This window comes from Anopheles ziemanni, chromosome 2, assembly GCF_943734765.1.
Source record: "Anopheles ziemanni chromosome 2, idAnoZiCoDA_A2_x.2, whole genome shotgun sequence".
Classification (NCBI taxonomy): Eukaryota; Metazoa; Arthropoda; class Insecta; order Diptera; family Culicidae; genus Anopheles; species Anopheles ziemanni.
The window spans coordinates 61,905,023-61,928,801 of NC_080705.1; the positions used below are offsets into that span (position 1 = coordinate 61,905,023).

Genomic DNA, 23,779 nt, shown 5'->3' on the forward strand with positions numbered 1-23,779 from the left:
GTTGGAAGATGTTCAATATCCTCTGATCTGAAGTTATACGAACAAAAGGTAAATGCGTAAGATAACACTATTCTGCCGTTGGTTTTCTTTGGCTTATTAGAGTACGGCTCATACAGTAATATCTCCAGAACACAATATGTTTTGTTTTTCTGCTACAAGGTATGAAAAATGAAAAGAAGCAGGTAAAAGAGTAAATCAGGCCCCGGCCGCCATGTTTTCCATCGTGGCTACACCTCTTGTGGACGTTTAAACTGAATGTATGCAATAGGTGGTACATAAATTCGTTAATTTCGATCAACGAGTATTTAAACTGTTGTGTGTACCGTTAATTTAGGCTGCCCAATTAACCTAGGGGTGCGGTATGCGGGGGCCCACGGGCCCCTCTTATTTCACAAATTTATAACAAACTCCCTTTTTTGGTAGACCTAGGTACGGGCGGGCGCGGCGCCATTTCAAACTCATTTCTTCAGTCCAACTCATTGGTTTATGATGTCCATCATGCTCAGTTTAACCGATTAATTCAAATCATTACAGCTTCTAACGGAAATTCAACGATTCAAATATTCAAACTGAATTGATGTGCCACCTATTGCATTACTTTCAGGCGCAACCGTGGAAAAAAAAAGTTGTCGATGTTAGGATGTGATGGGGAGGACGGGGGGTGGGGGGTAGCTTCATTTGGGATTTTACCGAAAATTCTTGTTCGCATGTCACTGATGATGCAGACATGCAAGGCATGCATGTTAGGTAGCCCAGAAGCACACGAGCCAACACTACTTATAGCTCATCCAAAGGTAATCGTTGACTCGAACGCAAATGCGAGACGATTGCAATTCACTTTTATTTTTCGTGTAGAGAGTTTAGACAAAATAATGCGCATAATTTTGCTCGGGTTCTTATTTCATTTGGAATGCCAATACGCCGTCACGATATTGAGTGGCTATTTCATGACGATCTTGATGCAAAGAGTTTAACACATTCAAGTGCAGGATAATATATGCCAAATCGCAAGTATCAGTGATTCATCTTACAGTTTGCTAAAACCCGTTCGTTCAGTTGCTTGCTAGTATGAAATAACCATCTACACCATTACATTCATAACCACTACACAACTATGACTCTTGGTGTGATGCAACGGAAACATACAGAGCTCTATTCCACATTGATTTGTTTTTAAAACTCGACTGCTACACCAGCCCTTTTCCGTTGCCGAACTGCCTCCAAATATCACATATCGGCACTACGCATTAGGATTACCTTCAAATTGTATTTCAATAATATCAAGTGAGGCTGCAACAAACAATAAATTGTTTTTCTTAAATCGTTAATTGGACGACACGATCATTTGGTTCATAAAAACACGTTGTACCACCGAACTTTTTGATTAACTGATGGTATCCATTACTTGCTTATTTTCTTGGCAAACGCAACCGTTTGTTGGATCCGAACAACCGAGTATATCTTCCAAATCAAGCAGTAAGCTTGCAATGCGCTGAACAAAGTCCGTCAAAACTCACTTCCCTTTTGGATGCAGCCCGTGACTCCTAAAATGAACCACCAATCCAAACTCTACGCCACAGACGCCCCACAGGTACACTGTACGCACTCTTGGTGAATGAAAATTCCCTGATGTTCGGACTGAGAAAAATCAAAACTGTATTTACCTACGTTACCGCGGACGTCAATGGCACAACTAAAACGGCGCAAAACTTGCCAGCTTATCGCGGCTCAATGGGTTGGCGACGTCCGGTAAGATCGTGACCGGGAGAACAGCACAAGTGCATCTTATCTTATTTAGAAATACAGTAGACTTTCGATTGTCCGCGATCATTCCAGAATTGTTTATTACATTTTTTCCGTCTATCACAAACTTATTCAATGACTCGGTTACGAAAAAAATTATACACAGAAAAAAGAAATTCGATCAACTGTGCCGGGTGTAAAATAGTTCATTTACATAATGTGGAAAATTGAGTTTTTTGTTTAAATAAACAAAAAAATAATTTCCTTTTCAAATATTAATTTGAACCAATTGGTGAATGGTTGTCCCATTTGATTGATTATCCACAAATTTGGCTTACCTTTGGTAACTGCGATACTCATTGCCGCGAATGGTCGGGAGTCTACTGTACAAACAATAGTGCAAGTGTATGCTTTCTGATCTTTACGATGTGTGTATATGCACGCCATTCGCGGTTCCTAGAAATGTTGGTACATTCAGATTGAGATTGTGAGACCATTCACAAATGATCAACCAGTTGGAATCGTAAGCTGTTTACACGCATACTTACGATACACACCGTGACGATCCACGCGAGCACGATCGTAATAAGTTTCAGTTTATTCAGCATATTAAATTTGCGCGATGCAGTTTTATGTCTATGTGTGTCCCTGCATGTGCATGAAGAAACAACCGATGCTGTATGAAAAATTATTCAATTATCTAGAACAGGGGTCGGCATACATTGCCTAAAAAGGGCCAGATGATTAAAAGGAAACTGAAATCGCGTGCCAGAGGCCTTAAACACTGACTTAATGCTTTCAAAGTAGTACCCTTTTTAATAGAGTATCATCTTTCTAAAAAGTACAGTTACTTAAAAAATGGTATAACGGGAGGGTTCTCGTTGAACAATGTTAATCTTCGTTTTTGGCAAGAAATAAGCGTGACATCGTGAACAAATCCGATAAATGTGTTTTTTTGTATGTATGTTGTCTAATTTTCTTATGGCCCGGATGAAATCAGTTGGCAGGCCGGATTTAGCCCGCGGGCCATACTTTGCTTCCTAAAAAAATAAATAAATATTACTTAGTTTAATACTTAACTAATAATACTCACCCAATACCATGTCCGTTTGTATGCACGGCTGAGTCGTGATCGGCAAGGTTTGGTAATGCACAGGAAAAGTCCATCAAACATCCCTTCACTTTCGATGGGTGCTTATTTTCTAACAGTGACACCCACAATTGTTACGAATAAGCCAAAATAATACTATTTACACTAAATACTAAAAATACTAACCAAAATCAGGACTGAATTCCTTTGCGCAACTGCCGGATATCAAAGGCACAACTAAAATAGCCCACAACTCACCGCGTATCGCGTCTCAAGGGGTTTTGATGATTATGATTTGCGTATAAACGTCACCCATCGATCTTATAGGGTGCCTAGGAAAATTCTTAGTGCACCAGCTTAAAATTATCAATATGGTCATAATGCTGCTGTTGAAAAAACAAAAAAGTAGCTGACATTTCCACGTGTTATACACACTGACTGCACGATCATGTAAGTTTCTACTGGTACTGTAAACGGATCCTGTTCATTGAATACCTGTAATCAAAGACGAATTTTGAATCGTAAATCATGTGTATGAATTAAATTGAACATCTTGTTCAGTCATAGCTGGCACAAATGATGCAAATAAACACGAAATACGAAACTTTACCATATGAAAGACCTTAATGATGAATGAGTTTTAATAGTTTAATTGATAATACGACAGGAAAAGTAACAAGTGAAGTCAATATGAAACTTATCTGTCAAAAATATGTACCTCTGTTTGCTTAAAAACATATTCAATGTTTATTTTCATATATTTTCAAACAGTACATCAATTTATCAGTATAATGGCATGACCATGATATTCAAATTAGTGGCATATTTAAGAGTAAATGGATATTCGATTTGAGTTTTTCCCATTACACTTGAAGACGCCTTCAAGTTCGGGCGTTACCGGGCAAGTTAGAAATAAAACCAAATACTAAAAAATTATCATGGCATCTACAACACCCTAAAAGATCATGTGGCTGGTTCTAAACCATCATAGTGGCTTAGGATAGGTAAAACTGCAGGAGATTAAGGTTTTAAAAGTAATGCACAATTAATAATCATAATGTAAATGTATGTTGCTGCACTTTCGATTTGAGCCACTTGTGTGTCCAGACAGTTTGTTTCCGATGGTCTCTTTGCGATGCTTTATTAATTGGAAAAATTCGTATGTGCTGCTTCTTAAGCTATCCTTAAACTTTTCTGATAGCTTACAGACATAGTGGGCGGGGTCTTTGCTTTTTATCGTACATCTCGAAGAACATGTAATGCTTTAATGGCAGAAACATAAGTATGTAAGAACTGTGGGTTAAACATTTCTCCTCCGATCGGTACCACTTACCAGCAAAAACAATGTTCCCAGCAAGGTAGCCTTAACCGTGACGTCCAGATCCATGGGGAAGGTGATGCTGAAGTATTTCTCTCCGACAAACTTCTTGGTCAACTTACCAATCTCTGTGCCATCCATGGAGAAAACCTGCAGATAAATTAGAGTCAGTTTTTAGTGCGATGCTCAACAACGCAATTAGATCCCAAGTTGACTTACATAAAATATGACATCCGCACTTTCGGAACAGCGGCCAAATGGGGTACAGTTTCGAACGACCAGCACCGTCTGTCCGTGTTGATCTTTAATGTCGAACACGGGATGCCATAGAGTCCACTTTTGCTCGATGGTGCCGAGCACCGTCCCGGAAGGTAATAATATCTCCACCTTCTGCAGGCAGCACGGGAAGCAGCAACATGGGCAACATACGAAATTGCGTCGGAAGTGCAGCACATTGTTCTGGCAGCTATCCGTCACCTTTATGTCGAATGCGCGAGTGGGTCCCTGGCAACACCGAGTACATCGACTGGCTTTCTCCTCCGCGCAGTAGACTACGTTGCCGAGTGTGTTCCAGATCTTGTACTTGTTCACTAACTCGGTGGAACTGACAAACTCCGGCGGTATTTCGAGGTTCATGACCAGCCTAGCTGCACCATACAGGTTTTCCAAGCCGGGTGGACAGTGGGGAATGGCTGTCGGTGTAGGCATCACACCAGCTAAATGTAGAAAACAAGAAGAAAATCATAAATTGGTTCTTAAAAATAAAACAAAAAGGATTTCTTCACGAATTGGACCTTCTTGAATTACTTCAACTTCTGTCCCATATCCCTATGAAGAGTGCTATTCAAATTATGCATTTCTACGATATGGCTTTTTGATAAACAATTAAATTATTGATGGTTGAGATAAAATCAAGATCCCTGAGCATCAGTGGTTTCGACACCATGAAAAAGTAGAACGCGAAAAATCAAATCTGAGGCAAACTTGTTAAGTTCGCTTTGTGACCCCCTAACTTACGACATAATGTGGAATTCACTTCACTTCACTTAGAAATTTTATCCGAATTTAGCTGGTTAGATTCATCTATATATTCTTGTTTTTTGGGTACAGAGATGGCACAAACAGGTCAATGAGAGTTATTCTTGGCTGCAGTCGGTATATTTATTTGCTGGTGATGCCGAATATCGGGCATTGTCAGTGGTCTCACCGGGTGGTTTACTAGACTATGGTTTTTGTCTATGTGAAATACTAACTGATTGTTTTAAGTAATTAGTCAATAGCTTGATAATATTGTTTTGGTTTTGAGATTTGTATTAGTTGTAAAATAAACTATGATAAATAAGGTTAATTGATTTCAGACTTGCGCACATAAATTGGATCTTCGAAACTGGATCATGAGACTGATTAAAAGAGAATGATAGTTGATTTCATATGGCATGCAACCTGTTTTCTGTGTCTTTACTGGCCGGTCTACTAGCGTTATCGCAAATTTGACCTTATTTTTCATGGCTTTCAATTATAAACACGAGAAAAGCCATGACTATTTTTTCATCACTCTCAATTCTACCTACGACCTAAAAATATATTCATGAATGCCAATCAATCGAAAAGGTTTGTTTGTTTTTTCACTACGGCTATGCACGCAATGTAAAATTGTTGTCTCATAAGGCAACAATTGATTGATTAATTATCAAAAGTATTATATACGTTACACGTTACACATCAAGTACGTTAACTAGTTGAGACCAAGTCACGAATATTGATAGATACTGGTTTGAGAAAAATATTATTTGTAATACTTACTATTTTGCATGTCCACCCCCGGTTGCATCCGAATGCCCGGTTGCGTCGTGATCGGTGGACTCATTTTTTATTCGGATAAGAAAAACAATTCTCCGAGATGGTGCACTGTTGTAGTAGTGGATATCTTGCCCGACAAAAAAATCTTGCTTATTGCCTCCCAGGTGTTTGCTTTTCTTCGGGGCTAGCCAACAAGGAGGTAGAATTTCTTATTTGGTTTCAGAACTGGTTGAAGAAAACGCTTTTGAAGTTGTAAGAATCGTAAAACCGGTTTACCGTTACTCTATTTCACGCAAAAGGATGTATTTCAGATTTAGCCACCTAAGAACCTCGGTACGCACCAATTCCATGTGGATGATAGGCAATGCACCGCGTAAAGCAAGCCGAAACGTTGAATATGAGGTACTCAAAGGTACTCAGTAGAAAAATAAGTGTACTTTTATCTGCTCTTATCTATTCTTATCTGCCCATATCAGCTTCTCCTGCCGAATTGGCTCAACCATACGCTTTGCTTGATACATAATGCAGCTCGAATAAAAGAATGTTGAACATCGTACAAATTTCAGGTTCGGTTCTAATGATAAATGGCTACACTTTCGGGAACACCCACAATGTCCTCTGGAAAATTAAACTTCCAATACCGGACGGGTAAAGTTAGCACTAAACACACGCTCGAAGAAGTTACAAACAAAAACTGAGGCTAGATTCGCTTGCTTGATGTGATCGGCGGACGTCGAAAAATCAACTAAAATAGCAAAAATGCTAGCTGTTATCCTTACCCTACCAAACGAGGCACCTGATAGCCACGAGGCTAACCAACCTCATGTACCTTCTTCCTCCACATAAAAAAATCTTCATACACACACGTACAAATTCCCCTTTTTGTAAGTACATCGTCTCATGAAGTGTAAATGGCAGTACTTCAATAAAAATTCAAACCGAAGTTACCTACTTACCCCGTTGAAATTTTATTCACTTATGCCAATTAAAAACCATCAATCAAAAACAATTAAATAAAAATGGAAAGTCACTTGTATCTGTAAAAATATATAATAATTGTTCCGGAACGATAGTAAGCCCCCAATAACCATTTATGTCTTCAAATTTGTGTCTTGCTTATTTTTTACCGGGTACGTCTGTAATTGCATCAGCAACAAAATACCACTATACACATTGAAATTTAAACATTACCGGCAAAATGGAGACTACGTACAATTTACGCACGATTCCGACAGACATCCACGGAACAACTGAAACGGTCTAAACAAGCCGGCTAATTACGTTGGAAGTTGGTAGATCCATCGCAAAACAACTTTTGCTACGTTAATATTGTACACAATGGATTATTCCTCCGGGTTAAGCTGCCGACGATGAACAGCATTCGCAAAATGTTAACTTGAGTGTGCGATACTCATTTTTCCGGTAGTGCTGTTCGTTCGATTTATTCGCTACGGACAAACCCTTATTACAATTTTATTTTTTTTTTTTTTCATATTAACTAAGTCGTTAATGCGCTTTATCCTCAGTAGTTTACTCTTCGAATTATTTGCGTCGGATTTTTTATTAAAAATATAGCGTTTTCAACACCGCGTTGTCCAATGTTTCTGTAGTCTTTGTTATATTTACCTTGGCACAATCGATGGTGCTGTACGATAGTATACTTTTAGGAGACTGAATGCTTACAACATTTCACTTGTCCGTAAAAATTATTGCACATTTAAAATTCATGTCCCATCAATCTCCGTTTTATGCAAACACGTGGCGGAGTGATTTTTAAAGATACTAAATGGTTCAAAAGCAAAACGAAAAAAAAACTGAAAGTTAATATTATGAAATATATATTTCTCTTTATTCGTTTTCAAGCAGATGAAATACAATTTTGTTTTTTAACGTGATTTATATATTTTCAAAAAATACGGCAGCTTAGCGATACAATGTTTTCTGCGTGACATTGAAATCGGTCAATATTTTGTGGCGTATTTCCGGTAGGTAGATAACCGTTCTTCTTCTTTCTTATTAAATCATTTTGGCAGTTTCCAGATTTTTGTTCCATTGTAAATATTTCTTGCAAATTTCAATTTCTATTTGTTTATCACTATAGTTTATCTGTAAAATTTTGAATTAAAACCAAGTTCGAAGCTTTTCGTATGGCAACCTAAACATTGATTGAGTATTCCACGTCTTCTCCGCTCACTTACGCTAACAAAAATAGATGTGTATGCATCTTTGAAATAGATCGAGTGAATGGTTTTTAACCATCATAGACGTACATCTTAACTAATAGTGCACAAGGTTAGCGTTTCAAAAGTAATTATAAATCAAAATATGCCCTCAGAGTAAACAAAGTTTGAATATAGTTTCATGCACTTTAAATCCGAATTTCTCGACCTCCTAAACATCAATAGTAGCTAGTAGAAGCACTTGTAAACTTGTCCAAAGCTGAAACATTCGTCATAGTTTAAATTCACAATTTGTAAATTTGTTGCGGCACTTGTATCCTGAGTAGTAAATGCAACTCCGTTTCGTCACTTGTTTGTCCTGACAATTCACTTCCGCGACGTTTGACGATCCCTTATTAATTGGAGAAACTTTAAGATTCTGAACTGGTCATCGAGTATGATAATCGACATATATAGAAACTCCCATGTGGTATGGTATGAACGACAAAGCATCAGCTGATAGCGTCTTCTCAAGCTGCTCTCAAGCGTGTCCGTCTGCTTACAGAAGGCCACGGCGGGGCAATTTCTTCTTATCGTTGCTCTCGAAGAACATGTAATCCTGTAAAGAGCCAAACGACAGGGTTTGGAGTTAAGGCGGGTCAACTTTTTACCAGCCGATGAGACTTACAATTAAAAACAGCGCGCCCAACATGGTAGCCTTCACTCTGACGTCCAGATCCATCGGGAAGTTGATACCGAAGTTGTCCGCATCGGTAAAGTGTTCCTGCACGAATCCGGTCCACTGCTTGGTCACTTTACCGACCTCCGTGCCATCCTTGGAGAGCACCTGGGGGGAACATGGAAGTCGGAGTAGTTAGTGTGACGCTCTACCACCGACTGCGGATCAAATGTTCACTTACAACAAATTTGACATCCCCACACAGGGAACACTGGCAGCACGGACCGCGAATGATCAGCACCGTCTGACCGTGCTGATCCTTAATGTTGAACTCCGGGCGCAGCAGAGTCCACTTCTGCTCGACCGTACCGATGACCGTACCGGGCGGCGCCGATACCTCCAGCTTCTGCAGGCAGCACGGGAAGCAGCAGGACTGACAGCGGAGATCGCGCCGGAAGTGCAGCACCTCGTTCTGGAAGTTATCCAGCACCTTAATGTCGAAGGCGCGGGCCGTACCACAGCACATCCGGTTGCAGCAGCCGGTGTCCTCCAAGGCCCAGTACACCTTCTGGCCGAGTGTGTTCTTGATCTCGTACTTGTTCGCCGTCTCGAAGCCGGTGAACGCCTCCAGCAGCTCCACCTGCTGGTGCACGAGCAGCTGATCAACAGCAGTCAGGTATTCCAAGCCGGGCGGACAGTTGGGTATGCCTTGCGGAATAGGCATCCATCCAGCTGCAAGCGGAAAACGATAAACCATTAGGCGAACCATTCCCAAGCACCGACTTTCAGCTTAAAAACAAATCTTATTCTACACCACACAGCCACAGAGTGCCGGACCTTTTCTCCTCGTCCGTGATTAATTTCTCGAAGTTCTTTCCCCTATCCTCGGGTGCCTCCAGGACACATTCCCTCGATCCATCCGGCGAGCGCTTCCCGAAACGCACTCTTCGAAGGTACCGTCCACAGGTGGCCATTTTCTTCTCCAGCACGTGCCACACTACGATCGCCATCCGTCGGGCGACATAATCCTTTCGCTTCCCCGGTCGCTGCTGTCGGGTATTACCCGAGCACTCTTCCTCGTCCCTCACACACAACTGATCAACCGAAACGCAGCTGACGAAATATTGCTGGGCACATTTCTTCCCCGATCCCGGAGCCATCCTGCGCGGGCGAGTTTCACGCGTCCACTGACTGTCTTCAGCGGCCGACCGGGCGGGTTTGTATTCGCCGTTGGATGGAATCTATCAATTATTATCGGAAGTTTCACATTTAAAACACCCCTCGAAACAGCGCACGTACACCTTATCTTGGTACACCAGCAAAAGTGGTCCCGCGTGTGGAACGGACGAGATGGCCTGTCTTGCGAGTCGTTGAGGGATTGTGTGTTATCATTGCCGATTTTTTCCCCCACACGGCCGTATCGAGTGCATTGAGAAACAATACAAGCCATTTGACGGACGATTGTGCACGGTAGCTTGGTGTTTTAGATGTTTCGATCCCGGATTAGTTGTATAATGGTTGGCAAATGATTTTATAATTTGCGAAAGTACAGCTACTTTTTAAATTATCGTAAGAAAACATTTACAACCACATATGTAAATGATTTGTTACGAAATGAGACCATTTAATAGAATAAAAAGAACTGTTACATTTCTTTTGTATTCTCTTTTGTGTAAAGTACTAACTCTTAACTAAGCAATAAAAGTGAATCGATATGAAGTTGCCCTTCAAAAAAATGCATTTGAGGAGAAACCATAAGCTACTCGATAAATCCTTCGAATAGGAGCTGGCTCAGTTGAAATTTTAATCTACCTCATGTTATAAAAAGATCACCATAGAGTTTAAAACTAAAAGTAGAGTAATGGAGTTGTATAGAAACGCTCATTCATGATAAACAATAATGAATATATGAAGATTCAATAAATGGAACAAATATACTAAGGTTTATGAAGCAATGAATTCAACATTTTACATACTAATGTAGTTCAAAAACCGACGTATTTTTATTTGCACCTAATTCTATTCCTATTTCTATTTAGGACATGTCAAATGTAATATTGTTTGATACAAACAAAAGACGAAAGGGTATCAAACAATTTAGGAAAAATTTAAAACACAAAGATTAGAGGCTTTGTAGGATGAGAACTGACTAAGGATTTGAAAAATAATTCTAACATCACTAAACAGTGGTGAAGAGCGTAACCGCAGCATAAACGTCGGTTGAGCAGCTAGCAATGATTTAGAACCGTTCTTCAAATCATCAATATATGTCGTGGATTAGTCTATGAAATAAATTTAAAAAAAAGTTATAAAGAAAATTTTTTCGACAAAACGAGTTTAAACTACAAGGGTAGTGTATAAACAAGGATGATGTTATACACATGTCACTATGGTATTTGAGTAAAATTTATGAATACTTTTTAATTAATCTGCTTAACCATTAGCTTTATCTTTTTAGAAAAGAACGATACTTACTGACTTGCTGCTGGCCAAGCACCGGTTGCATGACCATGCCGGGCTGCATCACCATGCCCGGTTGCATCTGCATCTGCATGCCCGGCTGCATCTGCATCTGCACTCCCGGCTGCATCATGATCGGAGGACTCATACCGTTCGTCTGCGGCACCGCCATGTATCCGGGCGGTGCTGGAGGTCCTGCGTTCTGTAAAAGCAATCCACGCGAAAGGAGTTTCAACTGGTGTAAGAGGAAAATGCGCGCTACACCCTTACCGCTGGTGCCGATGGATACCCCGGTGAACCCGGTGGCAGCAGCGGATTGTTCGCATCCTGTCCGACCGACGGATACAGCTGATTACCGCCCGCTTGCTGTTGCTTCTCTTCGAGGGGGATTTTTTCCGGAGTAGCCGACATGCTGCTGGATTTTTAATGTCCGCCGATGAACTGAAATGGGGCGAATAAAGAGAGAATGGCGCAAATTAACACTAATCTGCCATTGACCGATGCACTACGGTGTGGTATTTTGAAACACTGGTGAAGAAACATTTCCAAACAAAGATTGCAATGGGAAGCGACACCGTACACCCGATACTGCAATCAATGTTTTCCTTTTGGATGATTTGTAGGTTTTGTCTGTCTTTTGTGATAGGTTTTTATTGTGCAACAATAGTACTACGATCACATATCAATGTTGTGACTATTTAGCAATTGCAGCGGCAGCCCAGGCTTACGAGAGGAATTATTTCTCCAGCTCACTTCAGCTTAGTCGCGTTAATCGTCGCACGTGTCTCAAGTTTGCTCAATGATTCAGCAGATGATACTAACGACCGGCCGGTGAACGTTAGTAGCTTCACGTGCTGTTGATTATACAATCGAGCCGATTAAGTTGAATATGCGTAATCGTGGAGACTCTTCACACGACACGTTGTTGAAGTGCATTCACAACGGAATGTTCTTATCGTTTAGTTTTTAAGGGCATAGAAAAATAATAAAATACAGGTATGTAAATTTAACAATATAATCCAATCCATTCATAAGTTTGTTGGCTTCTTCACAAATGTCATTAGTAAAATGAACAATCAATATTTATTAACTGTTTATTTTGTATTCAAATGGTACCCGATGATTCGCGTTTGATTTATTCATTTTATATTTTATAGACAAACAATTTCTGATTATCATAAGATAACGACGCGATCTGTCAGTGTCTTGTCAAACACACACAAGAAGTAACCAAGAACTCAGACCGCGTCGTCATGTATCCGCGAAGACCCTTGACGGATCGCTAGCGCCGTTTTAAACGTCGATGAAGTTCTCGAAGCGGCTGGAACTCTTTTTCCTTTTTCCCATATAAGGTTTACATGCAATTTTTTTTATAAAATGTTATATTTGGGTAAAATAAAATATTTAAAAAAAATGTGCATGTAAACCTTATACCAGAAAATTATTTGGAAAATGTTGGATACCACAATGCCCAGAACGTCCAATCGATTTGATCACTACAACTTTTCCCCCACCGGTTGAATGATCACCTCATGCACCTGCACGTGCGAGGGAGTGCCCAGAGCGTACAGGATCGCCCCAACAACGTCCTCCGGCTCAAGCATGGGGAATTCATTGACTGGGAACCCATCCGGGATCATCTCCGTCCGAACGATACCCGGGCTGATGCTCTGCAAGGATGCGGAAAACATATAGTACTGCTTTTGCTTTAATATCCCAGCCTCCGTTCCGCTATGCCAAGACATACCGTGACCTTCACCTTGCTGCTGTCATGCCGCAGCTCGTTGCGCAGCGTTTCCGTTATCGCCGTCACGGCGTACTTGGACGCACCGTATACGTTGAGGTTCGGCAGATCGATGTACTTGTGGCCGGCGATGCTGTTCACGTTCACGATGTGGCCCGCAACCGAGCGAGCCTTCATCGAGCGGTGCGCCTCGCGGGTGCACAGGACCAACCCCAGCACGTTGGTGTCCAGCACGGTGCGCAGCTCGGCCGTATTGCCGGGTGTCAGCAGAGTGACCGTCGGTTTCGACACGCCGGCATTGTTGATCAGCACATCGACACCGCCGAACTGGCGCGTCACGAACTCGAACGCACCAAGAATCGATCGCTCGTCCGTTACGTCGCACGGGTGCGCGTGAATCCGGTGGCCCACTTCCGCCGGTAGACCGGTTCGGAGTGCTTCGATGCGTTCCGCGCGTCTCGCCAGTCCCACCGTGATTAGGCCGGCACGGGCCAACGCCTGCACTGTGGCCGCACCAATGCCCGAGCTTGCGCCGGTAACAATAGCAACTTTTCCAACCCAACGCTCCATCTTGGACGGACGTTACACAGACTTTAACGCCACTTCGCACAAATCGAAGGGTTTTTATATGTAAACGAAGCAATACATATATATCTAGCAACTATCAAGTGCTCGTCAAACAGGGAACATGACGGACGAAGGTCCAGCGATGGGAAAACAACGCAGTAAACTTGGCCTTGAAAAACATTCCCTAGTCATTAAACATTAGCTCACATTAGCTTTAGCACTAGAATACATTACTCGAGCTTTTTTGCTCTACACCGACCTAGCAGAGTGATTGAGAGGTGCATCAACAGTTAACTAATATTGTTGTGAAAGCAACGGCCCGTTCGGGCGGTTCAAAAGAAACCGGTTGGAGCTATCAGGAAAAGGCTTAAGAGTTGTGGTGAGATGCTGCGTCCGTTAGCTGGTCAAGGATATACTCTAGGACCTAGAAAGGAAATAAAAGGGACTCCAGCCATCAAGAAAACACGTGTAAATTTTTTAACACTCGAGTCACTTGAATCGGAGAATAAAAAAGGACAAGTGTTTAGAAAGTAGAAAGTAGAAAAGGACAAGTGTTTAGAGAATAGAAAGAAACTCGAAACGAAAACTGTTGCAGGACGCAACAAATATACTAAAAAGTAGCCGTTCAAGACGTCGAAAAAATTTTTAAAAGTGCGGTCAAAAATACCGCTAAAAAGCATTCGGAACTGGTCAAGTTAATTCGTAGAAATTGTTTTCTTTTAAAAAACCTTTGATTTTAAGAAAAGCCTTGTTTTTGGGGAAATATTTAGTCTTTTTCGAAATATTGAAAACGAAAATTTCGATCAAAATGACCGCTATTTGGATTCTGGTGTTAAGTAAAAAAAGCCAGTTGAAAATGATTGCTCAATTACGTTTTATTAAAACCAGCTTTCTAATAGAGCGTTGATGATTTTGTTCGGATGGCCACGATCAACGATACCGAATGGCAATGGCTATCTTTTCTAAGTTATTCTTAATTATGTGGCCAGTTGAATCAACCTTCTGGTCGAAAAACTGAAATAATTAAGGCAATTTGCCTTCTTCTGCTTCTGTCGTATTTTGAAGTCCCGCAGTACGGTCCGTGACCAGCCTTCCAATCAAATGTTTAACCTTTCTCCATGGATGACAGAATACTAAAATATCCACATCAGTTGAATTCGTCGAACACTAGGTATCTCACAACATCCAACATGTTTGCTCCAGAATAATGGCTGTGCAAACAAACCGTCAAACATAGGCCCTTTACGGTTTTGGCCATAACAAATTCACTTTTAATAAAACAAATGATTGCTTATTTTATTTCATACTTGGTCAATAAACATAATAGCTAAACCCAACTCCCTTACAAGTATCCAAGCGTTTAAACAAGCATCTCGATTTAAAACGGATAACGATTTATTACATCTTTGAAACTGTACTGTATCACAACATTTGAAATTCAAACTTGATGCTACTTTTGGAGGAGTATGGTTTTGTTCTTCTTCCTTTCCATTAAAAAATAATGCTGTTATATGTTTCGTCTCTTGTTTGGTGTAGTAAATATTATTCCACCAATTTGAAAGGTATTGAGGGTCTCAGTGATCATATTTAGGATGATCTTTTAATTATTTCAATGTTGATCGATTTCATTCATTCGATTTTCATAGGATACAGCAAAATTATCCACAAGACTTTGTGACTGCTTTGCACATATTTCTTTCCTGTATTAAACTTTAGCAGCCACCAAATTGCAGCAATATTATATGTATGTTGTGTTTCAATCCGATACCTATGTAAACCCAATGTAATAGAAATATTTTGAAAATAAACGAAAGAAATAAACAAACTGTAACTGTAACTGTAACTGCTTGGCAAACGATACGAGAACAGCACTTATCCTTAGTTGTTTGACCTGGACCAGCCAAATTTTCGGTTAAAAGAATGTACATGTATTATAGGAATTATTTGCTCATGTCCACAGCGAGTTCGAGGCCCCCCCTGCGGTCGGTTAGTCCGCGCCGCGTAAAACCAGCCACAATGGAAACACCCGGCGCAGAGTAGGTTTATTTCGTTTGCTACTATTTAGCATAAACACTTTCGAACCATGTAATTGTTTACACAAGCACCGCTCGACCGTTAGACGCCGAAGTAAACATAAAAAAAGGAAGCATGATTCTCAATAATAGAAGAAAAAAACTATTTTCCTCTCCAAACAGTTACCCTGGAAGCATCAGAGCATACATTCGGGGCAAGCTACGGTATGTATGGATACATGCTGGTAATTAAAACATGATGGCCCACTGACAACGACCGATGGTTTTAAATTTGTTGCCGTTGTGTGCGTTGCGCTTCAAGCTCGACAAACGTGTGAATCTATAAAAGGGCGTTGAAAGGTTTAAACATTTACGATCACGGACCCTGGCAGTTCTCAATTGGAGAGTGTTTTTGAAAAAATTTTTTATTCTGGGGCCTTCGTAATGTGATTCCAAATCCATTTAATTTTATTTTAATTTTCAATGTTGACATGATCTTACTTTCTTTAAAATAGTAATATTTTATTAATATGGTTTACAAACCTAAAATATGTTACTTGAAATGTTGTTCAAATCCAAAACAAAGAGATTTTTTATTATTAAACCCATGTGTCGTATCAAAACGTATGTGTCACCCCCTTCTGGTAGTCTCCTTTCTCTTTCTTTCCAGCGTTACTTCAAATCACATGCATATTCAAGCGAATATATGCATATATTTTCAAATTGCCAATCTTGCCCCAACCATACTTGGCATAACTCCCCATGGGGCCTTTATCGCTTTCACCCGGGACATAAACTAAACACGACTGTAACTCACACTAGCAGATGCGTAGCAGCGAGTAAGCGGCTAGATAAGGTTTCGAGTTCACATACGGTTCTTTGATTTTGTTTTTTTTTTTCCTGTACAAATCGTTCCGAGCATCTCGGAGCCAGTCGTAAATCGATCGTCGAGCTGATCGGGCGCAAACGGCAAGTTTAACATCTACACACGCTTTAGCGGAAATATTATACCAGAACGATGGACCGTTGGGTAGGAAAAGTGGCCATAGTGACCGGTGCTAGTTCCGGCATCGGTGCAGCGACCGTGAAAGCCCTTGCCAACGCCGGGATGATCACGATCGGGCTGGCAAGGCGAGTGGAACGAGTGGATGAGTTAAAAAAGGAACTCCCGGCCGAGGCGGCCAGTAGAGTCCATGGATTCCACTGTGACGTCACCAAGGAGGAGGACATTCTGGCAGCTTTCGCCCACGTCGAGAAGGTTTTCGGTGGTGTGGATGTGCTGATCAATAATGCCGGAATAGCGAAGGGAAAGATCGGCGTCCTGCAGGCGGATAATACCGCAACGCTGCGCCAAGTGGTCGATACGAATCTGATGGGCTTGGCCCTCTGTAGCCGGGAAGCGTTCCAGTCGATGAAACGACGCTCGGTCGATGGACACATTGTGCACATCAACAGCATCCTCGGCCACAACGTTCCAGAGAACAACCTCAACATATACGCCGCCACCAAGTACGGCGTGACGGCACTTACCGAAACCATGCGCCACGAGCTCCGATTGGCCGGCACTAAAATCAAAGTCACGGTAAGTAACACAGTTGTTGGTGTGTGTTGAAGTTACGATCCTCTCTTATCTTAACCAGCTGGCGGGCAGGTGCGTGATAAGATTGTTGTATTGTTATACTTATCAAGAACATTTTGTGTAGTTTTTAGGGCAGACTCTAGTGATAACAAAATCATATCAAAGAGCTCCTCAGGATTACCTGTTTGATCGTCAAGTTGGTTGCTGTCAGACGAAACATAATGAACCGATACAAACATGGATCTTTGGGTAGGAGAAGTGGTCCTAGTTCTGGAATCGGTGTAGCGACCGTAAAAACCCTTGTCATCGCAGAAATGATTACAATCAGGTTGGCAAGAAGAGTGAAACAAATTGAAGAGCTTGAGATAGTATCTCCCGGTTGAGGCAGCCGGTAGAGTCCATGGATTCCGCAGTGATGTCACGATATTCTGGCAGATTTTGTCCACGTCACAGGTTTACGGGGGAGTGGACGTGCTGGTTAATAATGCCGGAATGGCAAGAAACAATGACGGTATACTATAGGCGAATAAATCGACAGTGCTTCGATCGATCGATAAGAATCTGATGGATTTGGCCCTCTGCAGCCGGTAGGCGCTCCCATCGATGAAACGTCGCTCTGTCGACGGACATGTCGTGTATTTAAATAGTATACTCGGTCACATGGTATTGGCGTTCAAGAGCTAGCATATAATCGTCAACCATGTATGATGTGACGATACTGACAGAAACAGTGAGCCACGAACTGCCATTAGCAGGAACTAAGATCACAGTCACGGTGAGCACGAGTGTTGGGACGAATGTTTGTCAGTTGCTGAATGTTATTTGCAAAATAAATAAGTACGATATCTTAAAGATTTCAGGTACTCTCTCTATGACGGAGAACATTTTCTCAAGTTCCATCTGTTTGTATTTTCTCATTTGCAGAGCATCAGCCCGGGTCTGGTTAGGACGGAGATCATTTCCGATCCCAGCTCAGTCGTAGGGTGGCCCATCCTAGAGCCGGAAGACATTTCGGACGCAATCCTATACGCCCTGGGAACACCGCCCCGCGTGCAGATTCACGAGCTGACCATAAAACCGGTTGGTGAACGTGTGTAAGGTGACGAACGGTGCTAGTCACGAATGTGTAGTATTGTTGGTCAAGTTTAAAAATGTAGATTTACCAAATTTTTAGAAGAATTTAAAGTAAATAAATAGAAGAAAAATGCCGCGCTATACTACAGACTATTATTTTGCTTCGACTATTGTAAAGGAAATCAACACTACTACTACTCCAATAAGACTCTCTGATTACATCTGATAGAAAACTCATCTAGACCATAAAAACCTGAACAGTGAAATCATGCAGGTGCCTGCAATGCAAACCGACGTTTGCCTCCCTTCTACACCCAGGAATGACGAACGCAACTCACCGTGACGTGCGTTGCACGTTGCTCACAACCCCAAAGTGTTATCGATAACGCACACTGAGATTAGATAGTGCAGAGATGTAATTTGCTTGTCTAAGTTTTACAGTCCATTGCTTAGATGAAGACGCCACTATTTAGGCTAGTCATCAATCGTCCGTCGTGGAAGAGTGATCGCGTCTCACAAGCGGTGTGCCTCATTTCAAGAAAGCACAACAAACATTCCCCAACACCACAAACATGGACCGCTGGGTAGGAAAGGTAGCAATAGTAACCGGTGCTAGTTCCGGAATCGGTGCAGCGACCGTAATAGCCCTTGCCAACGCCGGGATGATCACGATCGGGCTTGCGAGGCGAGTGGATCGCATTAAAGAGCTGAAGAAGCAGCTCACGGCCGAGGCGGCCGGTAGACTCCACGCGTTCCGCTGTGACGTCACCAAGGAGGACGATATTCTGGTGGCGTTCAAGCACGTCGAGCAAGTGTACGGCGGTGTGGATGTGCTGGTCAACAATGCCGGTGTTGCCCGAAGCACGATCGGTGTGTTGAGCGCGAATAATACACAGGCTCTGCGCGACGTTATCGATACGAATCTGATGGGTTTGGCCCTCTGCAGCCGGGAAGCGTTCCAGTCGATGAAGAAACGTTCGGCCGATGGACATATCCTGCATATCAACAGCATCCTCGGCCACACGGTACTACCGATGGGCACGCTGAATGTCTATCCGGCGTCCAAGTACGGCGTGACGGCACTCACGGAAACGATGCGCCATGAACTTCGGTTAGCGGAAACCAAAATCAAAGTCACGGTGAGTGTCAATATGTGTCTTATCTTATCTGACGCTTACCGAAGCACAATTGAACTATTTGAGTGATTCTTCAAAAACCATCATATTCAAAGCATTCGTGTGAAGGCTCTCAATTAATTCTTATTCAAGCATAATATTCAGTTCTTATGTCGTTCAAATGGGACATTAATTTATTTCATTGCTAGTGTTTTGTCTATCCTTCGTAATATGTATTGAATGATCCTCAAAAATCGACATACTTCAAAGATAAAAAAGCTTCCATTTGCCAAATAATGTCCGTATAACGCACCCATTTCCGCCGTTGCATAATACAATATCTGCGGTGTCATTTACAGAGCATCAGCCCGGGTCTGGTGCGAACGGAGATTATCGGCGACTTCGCGGTCGACACAGTGCCGATTCTCGAGCCGGAAGACATTGCGGACGCGATCCTGTACGCGCTCGGCACGCCGCCCCGTGTGCAGATTCACGAGCTGACCATAAAACCGGTTGGCGAAAGTATGTAAGGCGGTATCGGCGAACACCGCCAGCATCCACAATCGTCCACGCACGGTTACCCGGTTTCGCGTGTACGTGTATGGGTGTTGCATATTTTGGGAATTCGAAAAAAGAAAATGAGAAAAACTCAAGCCTCAAAAATGAAAGAATAAATAAAAACGCGAGAAAAAAAACCCCTGAGTGGTGAATTTATATGCAACGAGAAGGGAAGATTCTGCTGAAGTCGGTGCGACTTTCTATAGACGTTTCTTCACAACTCTGCGCCATCCGATGAAGGTATTCTTTTCTCACAACGCATCCACTTTCGGCTGATAGCATATTTCATTTTTTATACTAAGTAGGTGCTTAAGACTTAAACAACTTTTAGACGATTTTTCTAAATTGTGTGATTCATCCAAAATGCGTAGGCGACCAGGTTAATAAAAGCGCTAATGTATCCCAATCCTGTTCTACGTCAGGTTCTTTTCATTTATACATGTAGTTTGTATAAATTAATTAAATTCCTCAAAATAATTGAATCGAAAAAGAAGCTTGAAATCACTCAGGTCTCGTGTTGAATCGGAATAAACTTAAATAATGCCCAGGGTAACAGTATACAATCTCACCTATCTCCGATAAAGTTTAACGAGTTTGATGTTTAATCTTCGACTGGATTTTTCGATAAGTGGATCGTTTACTAGTTGCATGCATAACAGAGCCGTTATCAAAATCTCCTTCATCGGAGATAAGATAACTGTCATCAGAAGGTTAGGGTTCTATGCGAAAGTTTATACAGTTTAGTGTAATTTGGATAACGTCGGTCGGAAGTCTTTGCGGAAACGATGGATCGTTGGGTAGGAAAAGTGGCCGTAGTGACCGGTGCTAGTTCCGGAATTGGTGCAGCGATCGTGAAAGCCCTTGCCAACGCCGGGATGATCACGATCGGGCTGGCAAGGCGAGTGGAACGAGTGGATGAGTTAAAGAAGGAACTCCCGTCCGAAGCGGCTGGTAGACTCCATGGATTTCACTGTGACGTCACCAAGGAGGAGGACATTCTGGCAGCGTTTAAACACGTCGAGAAGGTTTTCGGTGGTGTGGACGTGCTGGTCAACAATGCGGGTGTTGCCCGTGCTTCAGTTCAGCTTTTCACGCCCAATAACACGGCGGAACTGCGCCAGGTGGTCGATACGAATCTGATGGGCTTGGCCCTCTGCAGCCGGGAAGCATTCCAATCGATGAAAGCACGCTCGGTTGACGGACACATCGTGAACATTAACAGTGTCCTCGGTCACACGGTTCCGCCATTAGCAAGCTTCAACATCTACGCACCGACCAAGTTCGGTGTGACGGCACTCACGGAAACGATGCGCCACGAGCTACGCCTGGCTGGAACTAAAATCAAAGTTACGGTAAGTGGAGGTCTTAGACGCTGGTATTGACTCTCCAGTACTTTCCAGTACTGTTTAAACGAATCAAAACACCCTGTCCACTCGATTGTAGAGCATCAGCCCAGGGCTCGTGAAGACGGAAGCCGTTCCGAGCGCACTTCTGAACGATGACACGCCCATCCTGGAGCCGGAGGATATTGCCGACGCTCTTCTGTACGTGCTCGGTACCCCGCCGAGGGTGCAGGTCCACGAGCTCATGTTGAGACCGGTTGGTGAGATGTTGTAATGCAGTGGTCGCCAACCTCACCACATACACACACGATTGTGCGCAGGGACGGAGTAAAGTGAAATTTGCAGCAAGAAAAATATTGTTCAACTAAAATACACCACACTTCAACTAATCGGATTAATTTCCAACTGTAGTAGTCGAATCTTTTATCAAACAGTAATTAATTTTATGTTTGGGGAGCTCTTTTTTGGTTTGTACTTTTACGCAACCCAACTAATATAGCCAGTTGAAAAAAATAGTAGCAATGATCGAACCATTTTTTATCATAACCTTAAAATATCAAAATACTTTCTAACAAAAACGATTAATTTGAATCATCTCATATGAAATGTGTGACTTTACCGTTCAATCATACCAAAACACACTAGAAAAGAATTGAAAATATGTTACAACAATATTGTTACAGAGTATGATATAAGAATTGAAAATATGCTACGAAAATATGTGAAAACAAAATTTACTTAATATTAATCAAGTTAAAGTGCATTATCATTCGCATGGTAAAAAAGGTGCAACCTTCCCCATCCCCTATCGCTACTTGCTTCCGATTAAGAACCGCATTCTGGCGCTGATAATAAAGTTACACGGCATATGTCGTGTTGTTCGGTTTCATTTGCAACTAACTGGCTCGTCTGGCGGATCGAAGATAACAGCAAATCTGGTCCCAGGCAAAAGACGCCAAATCATGTTTGTGCATTCCAAAAACAAAACACCGCCTAGCAGCCCGATGCTGTACCAGTAATGATTCTTGACTTCTGGCCAGCAGCATTTTTTTTGCAGATGGTTTATGAAAAAAACCTACAAAAAAACGATGGTTTTTGAGGCGATAGAAAGTGAATGTAAATGCTTAACCTTTCGCTAGAAGTTCCCCGCAGGCAATAAAGATAACCTCCGCATCGCACCGCAAGTGGATGAAAGTGAAGCATAGCAAGAACAAGAAACCTTCCATTACTCAAACGCAACAAACAAAACACTGCCTAATATTTTCCCGCCGCTCGCGAAAAAGGGGGCCGTTTGGGATCTAAATTATGAGCAGCACATTTTGCTTTGGCACATTTTTAAACTACGCGCGCAGCAAATTCGGCGCAAAAGCACATCCGCAAAGGCGTCAGCGTGGCCGCCGGGTGCAAGGCCGTGTCGCTTTAATTAAACCGAAAAATTCCTGCACAAAGAGAGGAAAAGTGTTGCTGAGTGGGAACCATATGGGTGCGTATGGGTGTATGGTTGTGTTTTTCTTTTCTTCATCCCCCTACCACGCCTCGCCCCAGGGAGGCACAGGCATCGTTTTCCAACCAAACCCCCAGCCCGACCGGGCGGAAGCATAACAGCATGTAACCTTCAAATGTGCACGAATATCCGAACATGTGCCGGTTCTCAACGGGCGCCACAGGGTTGGTTGCGGTGGCCAAAAACGATAGATGTGCCGATTACCGATTGGAACTGCCATAGTGGTTTGCATAGTTGTCTGTATGGACGGTCTGTGCCTGAAGTGTGCAACTATAAGCTGGACTCCATTTCGGCTGTGTGGTATTTGTTGCTTTTTTTTCTTTTTCATTCGGCAATTCGATTCCCATCGCGTGGAATATAGGGTGTGGTCCATTCGCTACTGGATTCGCTACGCGCGCCATCGGTCGAATCAAGCTGTCCATCACCGTTTGGGACATGTCCACGAAATAGTGGAAAACTAGAATAGAAAAACAACCCGACCGAGGAGCTGTCGTAGAGGAGTTGTTATCCATTTTGATAGTTCACGGACGTCGGCGGGACAGTTTGATGGAAAATCAACACCATTTTCACAAGGTAGGGCAGCAGTGGGAAGAAGGAGAAAATCGTAGCGTCCAAAAATCAAGAATGACGCATAGTCGTAGTAAATACAACTTCCTAGTTTATACTGGATTCATCTATAAATCTTGCTGGACACTATCGACCCTCACCAGAGTAAATAAGCAATAAACTAACCAGTATGTTGATGCGTAATTAACAATGATTGGGTCAATGTTATAATGTGTCTTATTTGGTAGTTCGCTAAATATATGATAAAACATGTTTATAAACATTAACTTCTTAAGAGTATCAGAATATGACAGAGTGTATTGATTAAAACACGTAATAATTATGTTATTCACTAGCATCGTCGACTTTCGCCAACGTAAATAACCTATGTTAATCAGCGTATTGATGCGTAATTAACATTGATTGACGCATTGTACCAACATTTATTTTGTGGCAGTACTGTTAAACTAAAAATATTGACAAACCAT

The 23,779-nt window shown here is 42.1% G+C and overlaps 6 protein-coding genes across 6 annotated transcripts; 3 read left to right on the forward strand and 3 right to left on the reverse strand.

The window, feature by feature from the left end:
• Window positions 1-4,035: 4,035 nt before the first annotated feature.
• LOC131294032 (phospholipid scramblase 2-like) lies at window positions 4,036-6,018 on the reverse strand. Its single transcript, XM_058322079.1, has 4 exons — window positions 5,955-6,018; window positions 4,371-4,867; window positions 4,167-4,301; window positions 4,036-4,095 (listed from the first exon to the last, which is right to left on the reverse strand). The coding sequence occupies exons 1-4, from the start codon at window positions 6,016-6,018 to the stop codon at window positions 4,036-4,038; spliced, it is 756 nt and encodes a 251-aa protein (XP_058178062.1).
• Window positions 6,019-8,669: 2,651 nt separating this feature from the next.
• LOC131294033 (phospholipid scramblase 2-like) lies at window positions 8,670-11,660 on the reverse strand. The gene is made up of 6 exons (XM_058322080.1): window positions 11,520-11,660; window positions 11,368-11,451; window positions 11,265-11,307; window positions 9,031-9,521; window positions 8,799-8,957; window positions 8,670-8,729 (listed from the first exon to the last, which is right to left on the reverse strand). Exons 1-6 carry the CDS (start codon window positions 11,658-11,660, stop codon window positions 8,670-8,672), a joined length of 978 nt encoding a protein of 325 aa, XP_058178063.1.
• A 1,085-nt stretch (window positions 11,661-12,745) lies between these two features.
• Window positions 12,746-13,563, reverse strand: LOC131283605 (farnesol dehydrogenase-like). The gene is made up of 2 exons (XM_058312783.1): window positions 12,997-13,563; window positions 12,746-12,919 (listed from the first exon to the last, which is right to left on the reverse strand). Exons 1-2 carry the CDS (start codon window positions 13,561-13,563, stop codon window positions 12,746-12,748), a joined length of 741 nt encoding a protein of 246 aa, XP_058168766.1.
• Window positions 13,564-16,587: 3,024 nt separating this feature from the next.
• Window positions 16,588-18,267, forward strand: LOC131282625 (farnesol dehydrogenase-like). Its single transcript, XM_058312140.1, has 2 exons — window positions 16,588-17,154; window positions 18,076-18,267. Exons 1-2 carry the CDS (start codon window positions 16,591-16,593, stop codon window positions 18,247-18,249), a joined length of 738 nt encoding a protein of 245 aa, XP_058168123.1. The 5' UTR covers window positions 16,588-16,590; the 3' UTR covers window positions 18,250-18,267.
• A 530-nt stretch (window positions 18,268-18,797) lies between these two features.
• On the forward strand, window positions 18,798-20,019 carry LOC131281009 (farnesol dehydrogenase-like). The gene is made up of 2 exons (XM_058310264.1): window positions 18,798-19,364; window positions 19,700-20,019. The coding sequence occupies exons 1-2, from the start codon at window positions 18,798-18,800 to the stop codon at window positions 19,868-19,870; spliced, it is 738 nt and encodes a 245-aa protein (XP_058166247.1). The 3' UTR covers window positions 19,871-20,019.
• Window positions 20,020-20,683: 664 nt separating this feature from the next.
• LOC131285052 (farnesol dehydrogenase-like) lies at window positions 20,684-21,515 on the forward strand. Its single transcript, XM_058313915.1, has 2 exons — window positions 20,684-21,250; window positions 21,342-21,515. The coding sequence occupies exons 1-2, from the start codon at window positions 20,684-20,686 to the stop codon at window positions 21,513-21,515; spliced, it is 741 nt and encodes a 246-aa protein (XP_058169898.1).
• Window positions 21,516-23,779: the final 2,264 nt, after the last annotated feature.